Genomic DNA, 17,118 nt, shown 5'->3' on the forward strand with positions numbered 1-17,118 from the left:
TCTCCACTTCCCTTCCCCTCACCAACCGCTCACTGGTTGGCATACCCCTTGCCTCCCCTCCCAGCCACCAAAGCAGTTGGTTATGCCTCTGCTTCCCACCGTATTTCAAGGCCCTAGTCCTAAGGGTACATACACTAGGGATTCTTAATCAAAAGTTTGTAAGTATTGTATATGTTTTTGTTTCACTTGTTCTCCAAAACAGCAGAACCATTCAAAAGTCAGACTGGGACAAGGTCCCAGAATGGAGAATTTCAACCCCCAAAGGTTGAAGTTTGTCAAATCTATAATAGCAGTGGCAATGCATAGGGGTGCATATGTACCCCTGAGAGCGCTGATGCACTCCCCCCCCCCGGACAGGCAGTGCTCCCCACTTAGGCAACAGGCAGGGGGGGCAGGGGGGAGCAGTGGCTGGGGCGTGGGTCACCAGGTGAAGCACTGCTGGCACTTCCAGGAGCGCTGCTCATGCTTCCTGGTTCCCCCCACCCTGCCAGTTGCTGACTGGCCGCTGGGCAGCATGTGCCCCCCCCGACTCAGGTGGCATCAGTTGCCCATGTATAATAGTGTCAAGCAAGCTTAAGTATGACGTGATAATTCTAGACAGGTAAGTTATAATTAACGGGTTATTACCAATCCAATCTGGCCACCCAGGAAGTCATAACAAAAGTGAAGAAATGCCTCTAGAGTGGAATGGGGGAAAGGAGGGGGGAATGGTTCTCTACAGTATATTGTTACTGAATAACTTACACATCTACTTCACAGAGATAACAGTGCTGGTTCTGGATGACATGTCTGTGTTTTCTTCTGTCAAAGACTGGCATGGGGTTGTTGTAGTTCTTCTTGGCCAGCACATTTTGGTCTGCTGGGTCAATAGTGATGGCAATCAAGTGAGCAATTAAATGATGCACAAAAAGTATACCAATCACCTGCAACACTATAAGTTAAGGAGGAATCGAGAATTTAGGAGGAAAAAAATAAAAAGCCCAAGCACATATATATCCCTTAACACAATTTATCTACTATACATTCTTACTATACTTAACCTTTTTACTCTTAATGCATTGAAAAACATAAAAGCAAAGTGTGTTTGCATGCACGCATATCTAAATTCCATGGGTTATGTTTCCTCTGCCTTCCTCCCTCTCCCAGCTTGTGTGTACATTTTCAAAATTAAAAATGAGAAAAGAACATACCAGTTTTACTTTATTTTTATCAAATAGGAAAATTTCTATTCCCCTCACTCCCCTCATCCTTGTATCCAGGATTAAACTAATGAAGTGTCATGCAATGGTGTTATGAGAATTAGACATGGAAGTCTTCCCATTTGAGCTGTTGGGTCATAGTGAATTGCTCATGGGTTTAACTGTTCTTTCTGGCTAGGGAGAGAAATTACACATAAGCCAGTATAAGTGATCAGAAACTGGTTTGAACCTGTAATGCAACAGAAGTTCAGTGCACATAAACTGCTTTCAAAATGACTGAAACCAGGTTAAGATAAACCTGGATGGATGTAGTATCAGAGTTAACTGATTTAGGTGAAAATGGTTTATTGAACTTCTGTCCCAGATCCCAGGTAACTCACAGTCCACCTCTTCCACAAACTGCTCCCCTCTCCCCACCTCCCCCAGGTTTTCTCTAGCACCCCCTGGCTTCTGGCCTGGGCCACTGCAAGCATGTGGCTGCATTTCCAGAATCAAAAGTGAATGTCTGTTCACTTGTGTATCAGTTCAGTCTACACGGCTTAACCTGCCAAGATTGAATTGATTCAGCCCCAGGTTTTTTGACCACCTGTACTTAGCCTATAGTACTTCTTGTAATGCTTTGTTCATATTTTTCATAAGTCACAAGTAAATGGAGACACTTCTATTCCCTATGAGATATGATTGTACATCCAGACCCTTCCCCATCCCTACCACCACCCTGTTCATAAACATTTTGCTCTTGTACCATTTGTATTCCTTACCAATATACACATCTTAACATTGCATCCCAATTACTGCCCAAAGCTTTTAATAGCCACTCCTTCACATGTCTAGGTGGAAAAAACCCTGCAGCCTTCAGGGATAAATTAATCGGGTCCTATAATAATGCCTTCTGAAACCATTAGATTGAACTCATCCACTCCCATGATAAAAGCCACATGATGAATATACTTCAGAAGGAAAACACCATGAGGATCACCTTGCAGAGATTCCCCTGTTATCCTATTTCAGTAAGAATCTCATTTTTTTCATTTATTAAAAAGTAGAAGCATCAAGGGACTTTATCAGAGGGTCCGTGCAATGAGGACCTCCTTCCCTGGGCTTCAGTTCCATTACTGAGAACTTGCTCTGGCCCCCTAAGTTAGGGAGAGTCATTTGAGGACTTCCGAGGGTGTCATAGATGGTAAGGCTGGAAGGGACCTTGGAAGATCATCAGGTCCAGGCCCCTTCCCCAAGCAGGAAAGATAACTGGGGGTCATGTGACCCCAGCAAGATGACTGTCTAGTCTCCTCTTGAAGATTTCCAGGGTAGGTGATTGCACCACATCTGGAGGGAACTTATTCCACAGTCTGGACACCCTGAATGTGAAGTTTTTCCTAATGTTGAGCCTGAATTGGTCTTCCAGGAGTTTGTGGCCATTACTCCTGGTTTTCCCCTCAGGCACCCTGGTGAACAGTTGCCCTTGATACACTCCCCTAGTGTAGCAGTAAGTTGCTACCAGGTCCCCTCTCACCCTTCTTTTCCTCAGGCTGAAGAGTCTCAAATCCCTCAGCCTTTTCTCATATGGCTTGCCATGTAAGACTGATCATATGTGTGGCTTTTCTTTGGACTCTCTCAAGCTTGTCCACGTTCTTGTTAAGAAGTGCGGTGCCCAGTACTGGATGCAGTACTTCAGCTGTGATCTCACCAGTGCTGTGTAGAGCAGAAGAATCATCTCCCTGGTTTTGCTGGAGATGCATCAATTAATGAATGCCAGAGTATTATTTGCCCTACTGGCTACAGCATCGCACTGCCAGCTTATATTCATACTGTGGTCTATTATTACTCCAGGTCCTTTTCATTCGTGGTGCTAGGCAGTTTAGTGCTGTCAAGCAAGTAGGTGTCTTGGGGTTGCTTGTACCAAGGTGAAGCACTTTACATTTCTCAGTGTTGAACTTCATCAGATTCCAAACAGCCTAACTTGCTTGTCTAGGTCCACCTGTATCTGTTGCCCATCTTCAAGCGTGACCATGCTTCCCCAAAACTTGGTGTCATCTGTGAACTTGGCCAGTGAGCTCTTCACCCCCACATCCAAATCATTAATAAAGATGCTGAAAAGTACTAAACCAAGCACCGACCCCTGTGGGACACTGCTGCCCACTTCTCACCAGGATGACGCAGATCCGTTCTCTACGACTCTCTGGGTCCTATCCTGCAACCAGTTTCTCACCCACCTGACTGTCTCAACAGTTAAACCCACAATCCTCCAATTTTCTCATGAGGACATTGTGGGATACTAAATCAAAGGCCTTTTGGAAGTCAAGGTATACAATGTCAACCTGCTCTCTTGTGTCCAGGTGGTGAGTTACCTGGTCATAGAAGGAGATGAGGTTGGTAAGGCAAGACCTGCCTGCAACAAAGCCATGCTGGCTGTCATTCAGAATCTTACCTTCTGCAAGCTTATCGCAGATAGACTCCTGATGAACTTCTCTAGGATGGAAGTTAGACTGATTGGCCTATAGTTACTCGGATCCTCCCTCCTGCCCTTCTTGTAGATGGGCACAACACTGACCCTCTTTTAGTCCCCAGGGACTTCTCCGGAGCTCAATGAGTTTCTTGTCAGAAGTCATACACAAAGGCTTGGGGCAGTTCTTATTGACTTACAAGATTCAGACCTGTCTTGTTCACCTGGGACAGAGACCCAATTCCAAGTCACTGTACACCCCAGGAAAGCAGTGCTGCTCCTACCTGGTTACTTTCTGATCTGCTTTCCACATACCTCTTTCTGTCTCCTGCCTGTCCAGCTACAAACTATCTTGCATGGCCTTGTGGAGATCATTTCATATACAGTGCCCAAACCAGTTCAGTGACTGTGTCTAGCTGCTCTGCAACATAAAAAAAACCCTAATTTATTTTTAACCAAAACCTCTCATGATCTACAGAATTCAACCCTTTCAAGAGCAGTAAACTGTTGTCAAATACTACTAGTTCTGAGGCAACCAATTAGGCCTTTTGTACTAGTTATTTTTCAATGATTTCATCTTCACAAAAACAAATAATACAATGGAGATGTCTTATCTTTGAACAGTGCATTGAAAACGGATCATTTGGCCTAAGCCATAAAACTTTTGTCCTAATTAAAAGCTGCAGCAGTTTACTGACTGAACAGAGTTCATATATGCAACACTGACAATAGCAGCCATGCCAGGTTTTTGTTTGGTTACCGTGGCAGCAATTACCAATATTTTGAAGAGAACCATTACCCATGGACACAACAGACAAAGTACAATAGGAAGGTGTGTTATCCTGACCAGCACAGGAAATTTCATTGTGCACCCAAATGCAGCAACTTCCTACGTATTTTAAAGCAGAATTCTCCTCCATCAGAAACAGGAGAGGAGCTGAGGAGTGGAAGATACCTTTCAAGAGAAAATGAGGCCCAAAGAAGCAGAAGGGTATTATACAACTTTGCTTCTTCACAAGTTTGCTGTACACTTAACCTTTGAGCACAGAAAAGTAGGAGTCTCAGCAATACATGCACATAAAAAAAACTCAGATGTCATATCCCTGAATATTTTGTACCTGATAAAACATAGGTTATGGAGCAGAGCACCAAATTTGGGTTAAAACTTCTTTCTAAGATTTAAATCAGTCTTTCACTCTTGAAGAACACAAAATGCAATAGTAAAAACATGGGCTTTCATGAATTATTTTGAAAACAGCATACATAAGGCTTAGTCTGTTAAGCCAGCAGAAGTTTTTCTGCCTTGCCTTGCCTCAAACAGAAAAGTGAAAAGCCTTTTGGATGGGCAACCTGATCAGATTTTTCACTGGGGAGGTGGGGGGCCGGGCAGGAATATGCTGATGGATCTGCACAGCACATTGCTTGAGAGAGGGACTCCCTGGGGTGTTTTCAGGGCCCCATCCTGCATCCAATATAGCTTAATTTGCACTAGTATATTTAGGTGTATTAAGGTTGCTCACACGCATCTTAATTTTATCCTTAAAAGTAACACCAGAATCAAGATTATACAAGGTAGGATAACATCTTGCTTTTTCACATTGAAAATGCTGCAGGAGTATTTATTTGCACAGTTTTCCCTGCCAAAACATAATAATTCTATTGATGATGGGAGCCTTACCCACTCTACACTACATCCTCCAGCATAAAGGGTGTCTGTGGGAATAGGCCAGAAACAAGAGTTCTCCATGCAACATCAGCTGCTGCTTTCCCACTTGAGCACTCCCTCCTACCATGGGCAAGGTCCACCTGAATGAAGCTCTCCACACAATGACTTATTTCTGCAGCTACTACTTCTAAGTGGCAACATCACATCATTCTTGCAGAATACAGACTAAAATTGATGAAGCCACGGAACAGGAAATAACCATAACGGGCTGTTTTGTCTTTAAAAATAATGAAATACGTGAAACCAACTACAACCGAGTCCAAACTCCAGATCAAGTTCCAAACACACAGTTTCTTATACACTAGCGGAAAGTAGCTGGAGGTGGTTGCAGGAAATCTTTAGTAAAAGGCAAAAGATTTATGCAATCTGAAGGTTGCACCAAATGTGTTAATAATCTGTAGGTGGCCTTGATACAAAGTTATCATTACTACAAAAGTCCCATGGATATGTACACAGCTCTGTATATTACAAGTGAACTAAAAGAAAACATAAGCTTTAAAGTGTGAATAATATGCCATACAAAAAACTAGAACTCTTGATTCCAAAATGGTACCTTTTATTAGGCCAACCAGTCTAATAAAAGGTATCATTTTGGAACCAAGAGTTCTAGTTTTTTGTATGTCTTCTTGTCTTAGACCAACATGGCTACCATATTAAGATTCTGTTCTTAAAATGAATTCATACAATTGTGTCAATCTTACACGCATTGAATTTCTTTATAAGAATGTATATTTCTTACATATAATACCCACACATACATACACCTACATGCATACATAAATACACACAGTATAAAATAGAATAAAAAAAATATACACCAGCATATACAATATATATATTTGTACTCTATACATGCATACACACACCCACCCACAGCAAGAAAAAAAATATATACCAGCATTCTGCAGAGAATATATTTATGGTGGTACATATTTTTCCTTGCATTTTATGTTTGAATACAGGTTTCTTTGCTATTTTACTTACTGAATGCAAAATTCTTCTCAGAACAGTGCATACAGTATCAAAATTAGAAATTGTGATCATTTAAATGACTAATTCATAGCCTCTATTGTATGGATTACCACAAATAAAATTTGGAGAAAAATCCAATGAAAGACTAATCCAACAGAGCAAAATTCAGATTTATCAGACTTAATCTCAACAATGTTTCCTACTGTACAAAAAAAAGTTCACTTTCTCAGATTGGAGAATTCATTACAGATACATTTATAAATCAATGGATTGACACTGATTTACATCACAATCATTTAGACTTTTTATGCCAATTTCAAAGGAGTTGTTCTGGTAACTTCATACTTCTCATCTGATCCGTCATTTTGTTCCACACATGACTATAAAAACCAACTCACATTTTGAAACTTCCTTATTTCACTGTAAATCAGTAACAAATGTCCAATTTATCCTCCAACATTTCCCAAAATTTGGCACCATTGTTGACAGCTCATTAGAAGGCTGGTATCTTTACCTCAAACTGTGTTTCCCTGACTACATCAGCAAACACTGTAACTTGGTGACCCTTTAAAATAAAAAAAAAACAAACCAAAAATAAAAACCTAGTGTTTCTTTTAATTTCATACTTATTTCAGAACGTTCACAATTGCCTACTAAATCAAGTTAAAATGAAAAGTTTAATAAACCAGTCTCCAGATTTTTTCCATGATCAGGACAGTTTCAAATGTCATATTTACAAGTTTTTATTAGTAGAGACATATGGGCCATAAGAGCATTTCCTGCCAAAGCCCTTCCTTCAAGTCTAAAAGACAAAGGTTAGAGGCCTTGGATTTATTTGGCAGAACCTCCAAGATGCATAGCAACCTTATCTTCAATCACTGTACTGGGGTAGGTTCTACCACTGTGTAGATATGTTTTAATGTCATCTTATTCTGTAAATATACTGTAGACGCATCTACACAAGACATTTACTGTGGAGTAGACTAATTTGCTTCACAGTAAATGTCTCACATCTACATGTGCAATGCTATTAGGTAGGAGTAAACTGATTAACTCTGCAACAGGATAGTACTTTTTACTCTGCAGCACTGCACGTGTAGAATCTGTTGTGGCTGGAGGGGGTACAAGGTTGTTACAGTGTGGGGGCTGCCTTCTAGCTAGCCCTGCACTGGAGTACTCTCGTGCTCCAGCCAGCTCCTCTGCAGCACATTTAAACAGGTCAGAGCAGCCCTGGGCTGCATGCTCTTTGTGTTACGGGGAGTGAGATGGAGGACATGGCTCAATGTGCCACAGTCCCAGGGCACATGTAAACACAGTGCCAAGGAGCAACAAACTCCAACACGATATGTGCCAGTGTTTATCGCATCACATTAGTATGACCTGTATGACCTAATTAGTTTGTTCTCCAGACCTGCTGTCATTTTGATTTGAAATAAAGTATGTAGCTGAATTTAAAAGAAGTAAACACCAAAACAAAATGCATTAAAAGATTCCTTGTCAATGTGTATATTGTGAAACCCAGAGGTGTAATAGGACATCCAAATCCCCTGGGTGGCAGCAGGGGCTAGGCTGTTGGTAGTGCAGGAGTGACTGCTCCAGCAGCACAACTGTAGCTATTTCTGCATCCTCCATATGCCTGACAAGGGCTGGTGCCCCAGCACATGCCCTTGTTACACCCTTCCTCTCCCCCTTTATTATGCTATTGATGTAACTTCTCCCTTCAAAGCGCTATAGCTTATAGCAACTAGGTTATCTTTAGTTGGTAGGCATGAACCATGCATGAGAAGAGGAAAACTTTTCCAGGAACTTCTTCACAGTTAGAGTGGCCAGGATCTGGAATGGGCTCCCAAGGGATGTGGTGCTCTCCCCTACCCTGGGGGTCTTCAAGAGGAGGTTAGATAGGCATCTAGCTGGGGTCATCTAAACCCAGCACTCTTTCCTGCCTATGCAGGGGGTCGGACTCGATGATCTATTGAGGTCCCTTCCAACCCTAACATCTATGAATCTATGTCAATCTATTAAAAAAAAAAAAAAAAGGAAGAGCAGAGAAGGAAATTGAGAAGTACAGGTTTCTTATTACAGGTGTGAGGGCGGGAACCCCTTCATAAAATGAACAAAACAAACAAACCACACTACATGCACACACACAACCCCAACTCAAGAAGCAACTAACCACCAACTTAAATCCCATGGCATTAGCCTTCCCTTCCCCCCAAGCAAGCCTTAAAAAAATCACTTTACTCTATAGAAATATATATGTTAGCAAGGAAAATAACAAGCAAACAAACCAACACACACACATACCCGACTCAGTGGGTTTATCTTCAAGTGCCCTCTCCTATAGGAATGACTAGACCAACAGTGCACAATAAGATGAGCAGCCAGAATGATTTCTGTCCAGCTGTCCTTTTCATGCGTGTGAATATGGAATACAAACTGGATTTAACAAGGTTTCCAATTAAGCAGAAATACAAATATATATATATTAGTTGCAAGAGAATGATAATGTTTTTCCAGTGTAAATTTGATTTTGTTCCACAGAGGAAAATCTGATATTAAATTGTTTCCCCACACACAAGACACAATTATTTTGGTATCTTCTCACTGTAACTCAGCTAGAATTCTCATACTCTTTATGAGAATACTGTATTGGCACCAGATCAGTCCTTAGCAACAATCTGTGTTTAGTACATAAATAGTGAATGAATTACTAGCCTTTTGATGTTTTCCTTTACACAGTTACCTTTACACTGTTAAAGTTTTCCCTTGCCCCATTTGGAAGTAGTTTAACAAGCCCACAGGATGGTGGAACTTTTAGAGAACGCAAGATATTGATTCATTATTTACCAAGGAAAAAGCACTCTGTAAAATAATCAGATACAAAGGTGTAATATACAAACACTTTGTAAATTCACTGTGCTTGTGTGAACTGTTACTGCAGTCATGTTTTGATCCTACAAAGTTTAGAGCATCCTTTAGTCAAGGACAGGTGTAGACATTCATCATTTGAATAGGTTTGAGTCCCATATTCTTTTGCAGTACATCAGTTTCATCCATTTTTTGTCACCACATGGCTCTCACACAATATTCAATAAAGGTCAAGAGCTATAATTAGCACCCTGGGCACAAAGAAGCAGAAGCCACCCTTCAGTTTTCTCTCTCTCCTGAGAATCCCCTAACGCAAAAACATCATAACAGACTCCTCTATCTCATTCCCTGTAGCACAAATGGCATGCAGCTTTAATGAGGGTATGGAACTTAATCCACGAGCACAGGATAACTTGGGTGTCCCAGATAGCTTTAGCCTGGAAATGTAACTAGCTGCTTTTTTCTCAGCTTCTCTTTTTCCTGTCATTTGGGCCTGGGTGGTTGTGCAGTAGAGGCCTTTAGCATGAATGCTGCATGCCCCTGGAGGCTGGGGGGGGAGGGGGGCACGGCACAGCAAGCTCCCGCAGGCATCAGCAGCACTGTTGGGGGTGGGAGCGTGGCGGCAGCAAGTGGAGAGCTCTTGCAGGCAGCTGTGGTGCTGTTGGCAGCAGGGGGGGTGGCAAGCGCCGACCACTGGTCAGTGATCACCTGCAGATGCCACCAGCAATGTTGGCGGTGGGGGGGGGTGGGGGTGGTAAGCAGCAACTGCAGTGTTGGCAGGGCCTTTTTGCAAGGGGTGCACGTGTACCAACATGCACCCCCTATGTGTCGCCAATAGCCTTTAGGACATGCAGGAAGAGAGAGTCAAGCACTTACTTTGCTCCTACTATCGCTCCCATACTCCTGATGGGAAGCAGTGTGCAAAAACAGACAGAACACCTCTCTCTTCTCATCTGCAATGTAGTGAACACCAAGCAGTTGCCTCTGCTGCAGCACATGGGTCACCCAGTCAGAGGTAATACCACTACCAGCTTTCCAGAGCAATCATAGTTGACTCAAACACTTTACAGACTCAAGAGCTGGGTGGCTCAATTGGAACATTTTCAATTCAATCAAAATACATGTTTTAGTCTTAGACAGAAAAGGTTCTTTGGGTAGATGTGATATCTTTTACTAGACCATCTACATTTTTTATTCCTAAACACTCACAGGACACACTAAAATTGTGTGCCTAATTTCCAGTTTTATTTAGTCTGGCATCACCTTTCAGTCATTGGTTTTGTGATGCTTTTTCTATCCTGGATTTAGTAAGCATCTGTCTGGGCGAGACATTATGCTGGGTGAGACATCAGCTTACTGAACGTAATCTTCACTTGAAAGATAAAGCAAACCTGGAGTGATCTCTCCAGGGCGCAAAAGCCTAGGCAGTGTATACGGAGACACTGAGCTGCCTACACACCAGTGTTACCCTTAGCCTTCTTTAGGATCCAGTGTTTTCTCCCCAAGAAGGTATTTACACACAGTCATCAAGCTGTTTCTTGACTGTCAGACAGTTCTCTAGAAGTTACTCACTGCAATCCATTTCTCCTGCCTTAAAATCATTCTTGTGGTTCATTTCAAACTGCCTAATTCTCAATTTCAAAACCAAACTGAGCATGGACACTGCAGCTGTACTGGAATAGTTTGGGCCTGTAGGTGTGGTCCAGTTTCCTGGTTGCAAATGTTAGGGTTTCCATTCTAACTAATGGCTGGCTGCTATCTCCCCACCACCCCAAAGCGTACTTTCCAAATGGCCGTCAATAAGTTTTGAGTCGTGCACCCCAGCTCTACCACTCTAGGGATCTCAACTCTTGATGTAATTTTTAATAAGAAAAAAAAGTGAGGTCACCAAGTTTTTTGTGGATCATAGGTAAACTTTGATACTTAAATAAGGCTGTATTTGAGATCCATTGTTGGAAGTATTTATGAATAAACCAGAGTCCTTCAGAGTACAAGAGAATGTCTGATCCTAAATGATTGCTAAAACGCAGAATAATTTTAGAACAAGGCTGATACTGATGGGCCCAAATCAAAGCCCACTGAAGTATATGGAAAGATTTCCAATGAATTTAATAGGCTTTGTTTCATACTAAATGTTAGTAAAGAATTTTATTTTTTTAAATGCCTGTTTGGGGACTAAAGGTATTATTAAAAAAGAAAAAGATCTAACAAAACCACCCAAAGCAGACAAGCACAAACAGAAATACAGCTGGGGGTTCAAGCAAGTCGCTTTGCTGATGAACTAAACCTTATTTATAGCATAAGGCAAACACATATAATTTTAACTCAACAGACTATGTGAAGTACATGTGAAGAGAAACAAAAGGATACAGCATAGGCAGTATGTTTCCACCCATGTGGAAGCAAAGGTATGTAGATCCCAAATCCCACAATAGCCAGGTATGTGTATAGCAGCAAAGCAACAATCTGGAAGCAGTGGAGTGGTAAAGACCAGCCATTCACTCTAGAATGCAGAGGTGGAGAAACCAGGTCGTTTCCACTGTTCAGCTGTTCAGGTCCTGTCCTCCTCAACCTCCTGTCATAGCAGTTTATCTGCAAGGAAGCAAAGAGAACTTTATCTACAACCTATTAAAAATACCTCCCCTGCTTTTCAGAGTTACCAAGTAGTAGGCAACCATTGATCCTCTGGATCATGGTTTGTGTGTAGGAAGTCTACTCAGGTGCCTGATAAATCCACTTGTACAAAGTCCTGCAACCATCTCACCAAGACCTTTGACGCACACGTCTAGGCAATAATACGTCTAGGAGTGGAAGCTACCCAAGACCTACCATCCCCACTTTAGACCACCGAGACAGAATCCAAAGGCCAGACTGAGTCCAGATGTTCAGTGCCTTGATGGCTGTAGTTTCTGTCAGAGAGCAACAGATAAGAAATGCTGCTAACTATCTAATGCCTTTTGTCAGGATGATGTCCCTTAATCTTATGTTTTCCATGTGCAAAAAAGCATTGCCAAGAATTATTAATAAAAGAAAAACTCCTCCAATCACAAAGAGCTTCCCGAGGTAGTGGTCATACAAGAAATAGGACTGGGTATCTGCCTGCCTGTTTCAAGGAGTCTTTGGAAGCAGATAGACAGCACAACCAAATGCAGGCTGCGATTGATTCCGTTTGAAATCTAAAAGATTAAAAAAAAACCAAAAAAAACCAAATGCATTTTATTTCAGTCTTCCAGAAAATTATGCAAAACAAAACTAAATAGTCCTGCTTCTCTGTAGGACTGTTTAATGCCTATTTATTTTGTAGAGTTTTACGCCAAAAAGATAAATCTTTGAAGTGTCATTTGAGAAGGTGCCCATAATTGTTTAACTAAATCAAATCTTACCAGATTTTCCAAGGGACTTTCCATGAGAGTTCACATACCACCAGCCACTTCTGAAAATACAATATTGAAGTACATCCACTAGTCAGAGACCCAAGCCCTCAATCAAGGGATTGCATCTACCCTTACTATAAAATGTAGTATTTCAATTTCTTTCACTTTACACAATTTAAATAACTGATACTAAAGTCTTGGGGGTGCGGGGGAGTATAAACATAAGAGGCATACGTATACACACCTATCAATTGTTACAGGAAGATATACAACAGGTGCGCATTTGGGGAGGGAAAAAAACCACAGTACCGTACTTGGTGCTACTCTTTCTCTTTCAGTTCTCTTACCTAGATACTTCTGATCCCTCAATAAAAGGGTCATTGGACAGACTTTGATTTGTCAAATTAGAGGAGCATCAGTTTAAGTTCTGAGGTATGTGGACACAGAACTTAAAACATAGCACCATTTATAGAATAAGATGGAATGAAAAAACCTGATGTGTCTACTCGCCACTAGTAAGCACCAAGCTTTCACCATCCAGCCTAAGGCCTTAAAACAACATTTAAACAGAGAAGTTCAGCTTTCATTTAAAAGCTTGGCAAGTGCAAAGGGAGAGGAGACTGAGGTTCTCCCTAAAACCTCAGCTGCTGATCCCAGCTTTACCATAATTGATGAAGGCTGCAGTCTGCTGCTGTTTGACTAATATAAACGGCAATTCATAGCCGTTTTTAATAAAGGTGTGAATAGTAGTGAAACTCAAAAAGACGACATGCCAGTTTTAAATGTCTGCTGCCTTCCTGCAGGGAGTTACCGGTGGTAGCAGTCCATTCAGATCCTGGAGTGCTTTGCAAGCAAGAACCTCTCCTACATACACAGGCTGGAAGACAAAGTTAAAGGTCTCTCCCAAGATTCCCCCACCCCCATTAAAGCACTGCAAACTCTGGAGAAAACTCAAAGCAGCTAAGCAAAGAGCAGAGGTGTAGGGGGGAAAAAAGGAAGAGGCAGAAAAAAACATCTCCCCTCTCCAAGCTACAGAAATTTGGGGCCCCCATATTTACCACTTACCTACTCAACAGCAGCTGCACAGCCCCAATAGATACATCCTAATGACTAAGGCCTTTAGAATTTAAACCATCCCTCCTAAACCTAAGAGAAAACAAGGGAAAGGACCCTGCCTTGTTAAAGCAAAGGCTAGATGCTGTACAAAAGTAAAGATTAAAAAAAAAAAAAAAAAAGCAGTGCAGACAATGCTAGTGGAAGGAAGAGCCCTAAGTAACTGGAGCTGGCTGAAAAAAGCAGGTCATAGCATTCACAGAAGTGTAATCCCACCAAACATATTTCAAACCTTGCTGAAAGTCAGCTTCATTAGACAACTGAGAAAGCAAGCCCCATCTTCCCCCCCGCCCACTAGCACACACATATAAAGCAACAGCAATTCCATGTTCTTTAGGCCTCACTTCTGCTTTTTGGTTGGGCTGGGGAAATGGGGGGAAGGAAGTCGAACAAACACAAATTCCCTTTGACTTTTAAATGTTAATACAAAGATTCTCCTGCTCCTAGATCTTTAGCAGGTTCAGGGTAAAAACCTTTATGGCCACATGTGAACAGAAAAAGTGCACACACAATGCAGGTGGAAGGGGGGCAAGGGGGCACTTTTTCTGGAGAACTCCTCCTCTCACTCTAAGTACTGGTGTAACTTTGAGGCCTTGGCTGACTCTTTACCTTTGCACTATCTACATCCCATCCAAGGAATCCTCCAGCCATTATTTCCAGCGCTCAGCTTCCCCCAGGCAGACAACTGCCTACAGGAGAGAAGGTGAAGAACATGGGATATACCCGTTCTCAATTACATGCGAGTCTTGCTGTTTGATGGAGAAGAGCTGAAAACACATTAGCTTTCCCAATGTTTATTTATTCATATGCTACCCTCTCATGATCCCACTTCACAGTGAAATGGGAACCACATCTTTATAGTTCCCTTTGCTTATTTCAGTATTTCTTGGCTGGAGTTACTATAGGCATGTCACATATACAACACCTGAAGCCACAAGTTCCCTATCAGAACTCAGGTGTGTTGAGCCCCAAGAGCTCTCAGTACAAATGCATGCGTTTAGGTTCCAGGCAATCCAAAAAGTAAATCCAAAATAATCCTGCCTTGGCACTGGCTGGAAAAAAGAGATAGCAACATTTTCCTCACAGAATGAGGGCTCAACAAGTCAGATCGAGGCCTCTACCGGCCAGCTGCATAAATGACAACAGATCAGACAAATTTCAGCAGCTGTCTTTACTTTGTGTTGTCAAGAGAAGCTACCCTAATGCTATGACACTCACAGCATCATCTTAAGTGTTGGCAGGCCTCTAAAAAAAAATCAAAACCCTTATATGCCTCCACAAATGGCCAGGGCATTTGCCATTACTAGATGCACTTGAAGAATTCCTACAAAGCAGGTAGCTTGCGCAGTGATGGAGCAGACTGAACTTGGAGTTTGGACCCAGAGTCCTTCTCTTCCCCAACATCAGTACAAATGACATCATCACTAGACCAAACAACACTGATGATAATATCCGAGGTTAATTCACTTGCAATTCTACCTACATCATATGCACCATCTCCTGCTCACAGTGCCCCTCTGCTGTCTACACTGGACAAATGGGACAATCCCATGAAAGAATGAACACTGATCTATCATCAGCTGCAGAAAGACATGCAGGCCAGTGGCAGAATACTTTAACCTCGGGAAAATTTCATCACTGACCTGAGGGTGACGATCCTTAGACAGCAAACCTTTCAAAACTGTTTTGAGTAGGAAACTGAAAAAAAACAAGAAATCATCCACAGACTGCATTTATTAAGTATGGTTTAAACAGGGACTGTGGATTCTTATTCCTCTCCTTGGATTAGCTTTTGTAACTCCTTTGTTCCAATGGGTTTATTGCCTGCTTGCCTCTCCCAGCTTCCTCCCTACCCCTTCTCCCTCTACCCTCCCCACAAGTTTCCCTTCTGTGTTTTGTATTCAGTTTTCTCTCTCCTTAAACACTGATTTGTGCACTTCCTTTCACAGTGTCTGATAAAGCAAGCTTCCGTCCACAAAAGCTTATGCTACGTCTACTTTGGTTAGTCTCTAAGGTGCAAGTCTGCTTTCTACTTGACTTCAGACTAACAAGGCTAACTACATCATTCTAACTCCTCCTGCCAATGAAACTGTCCTTACTCAGCCACAAGTGCACTCCCACATAAGGGCATCTAGACAGCTTGTTCCAGATGGGCTCTGTAAATATGTCTTAATATGGAACCACCTTCATCTCAACCCAGACTCAGTGTAAGAGGAGAAACAAAACCAATGACTATGAAGATGCTCATCATGTAAACTAGTTATATTGCTCATCCAAATACATGAAAAATCCTTATGTATTCTCCTCGGCTGACTGAGGAACACATTTTTTACCTTGATTTCCACTGCTGACTTATCCTTCTGTGGTACTTACTCTTCCATGCAGCTTGTGTCACTGGACAACAAGAAATGTTCAACTCTTAGCACCTTTCCCTTTCTGATTCAATTTTCTAGACCTGTATGACGTAGTACACTCTTCAAGGCAGCAACCACACTCTTTGTACTTCCGGTCCACTTCTGGGTTCACCGCCTAACACGTGGAGAGCCCCCCCCCAGTCCTGTGGGATGCTCCATGCACCCCAGCATTGCAGCTATCATGAGCCATGCCCGCTACCTCAAGGTATGTAGAAAACACTTTTAAAGCTGTGTCTATATCCAAAATCGCTGATTCTCTGAATCAGCATCAACTCTTCAGATTTGGATTCGGCCAAATTGAATCGGGGACAGCGATCCGAATCAATGAATTGAATCCCTGACCCCAATTCAGGCTTTGCACACCACTATCCCCCCCCCCCCCCATGCTTTAATGAATGAATGAGTATGAGTCACCAGTGTGATGCTACAGTTAGCAGAGCAAACAACACGCTGGCATGCATCAACCAATGCATCTCAAGTAACACTAAGTAAGTTATTCTCCCGCTCTACTAGGCATTGGTGAGGCCACAGCTGGAGTACTGCATCCAGTTCTGGGCACTACACTTCAACAAAGATGTGGAAAAGCTTGAGAGAGTCCAGAGAAGAACCACTCATATGATTAGAGACCTGAAGAGCAAGCCATATGAAGAAAGGCTGACAGATACGGGACTGTTCAGACTAGAAAAGAGAAGGCTTCAGGGGAATTTGATGACAACTTACAAATATATCAAGGGGAGAGCATCAGGGCCTAGGCGAACAACTGTTAACCAAAGCACCCCAGGGGAAAACCAGGAGCAACAGTCATAAACTCCTAGAAGGAGGTTTCCGACTGGATACAAGAAAAAACTTCTTTATGGTTTGTGTGACAAGACTCTGGAATGTCTATTGTCTGGAATGCAGGCACCTACCCTGGAGATCTTCAAAAGGAGATGCATGCCTTGATGGGGTTATTTGAACCCAGCATTTTTTCCTGCCCAGAGCAGGGGGGCTGGACCTAATGATCTCATGA

General features: G+C 42.2%; 1 protein-coding gene across 6 annotated transcripts in view; it reads right to left on the reverse strand.

Moving 5' to 3' along the window:
* Positions 1-17,118, reverse strand: part of LOC102576492 (palmitoyltransferase ZDHHC11) — a 65,304-nt gene that overhangs the window by 27,412 nt on the left and 20,774 nt on the right. For 5 of the 6 annotated variants that reach the window (XM_059728537.1, XM_059728534.1, XM_019485461.2 and 2 more), the window contains 2 exons: positions 11,579-11,800; positions 745-923 (listed from right to left, as the gene is read on the reverse strand). In XM_059728537.1, coding sequence (XP_059584520.1) covers positions 745-923; positions 11,579-11,800 — 401 coding nt within the window. Of the gene's footprint in view, positions 1-744; positions 924-11,578; positions 11,801-12,591; positions 12,644-17,118 lie in introns of those variants that run through there. The other variant, XM_059728535.1, reaches the window with a different exon arrangement.

Source organism: Alligator mississippiensis, chromosome 5 (assembly GCF_030867095.1).
Source record: "Alligator mississippiensis isolate rAllMis1 chromosome 5, rAllMis1, whole genome shotgun sequence".
In the NCBI taxonomy this organism is placed as follows: Eukaryota; Metazoa; Chordata; order Crocodylia; family Alligatoridae; genus Alligator; species Alligator mississippiensis.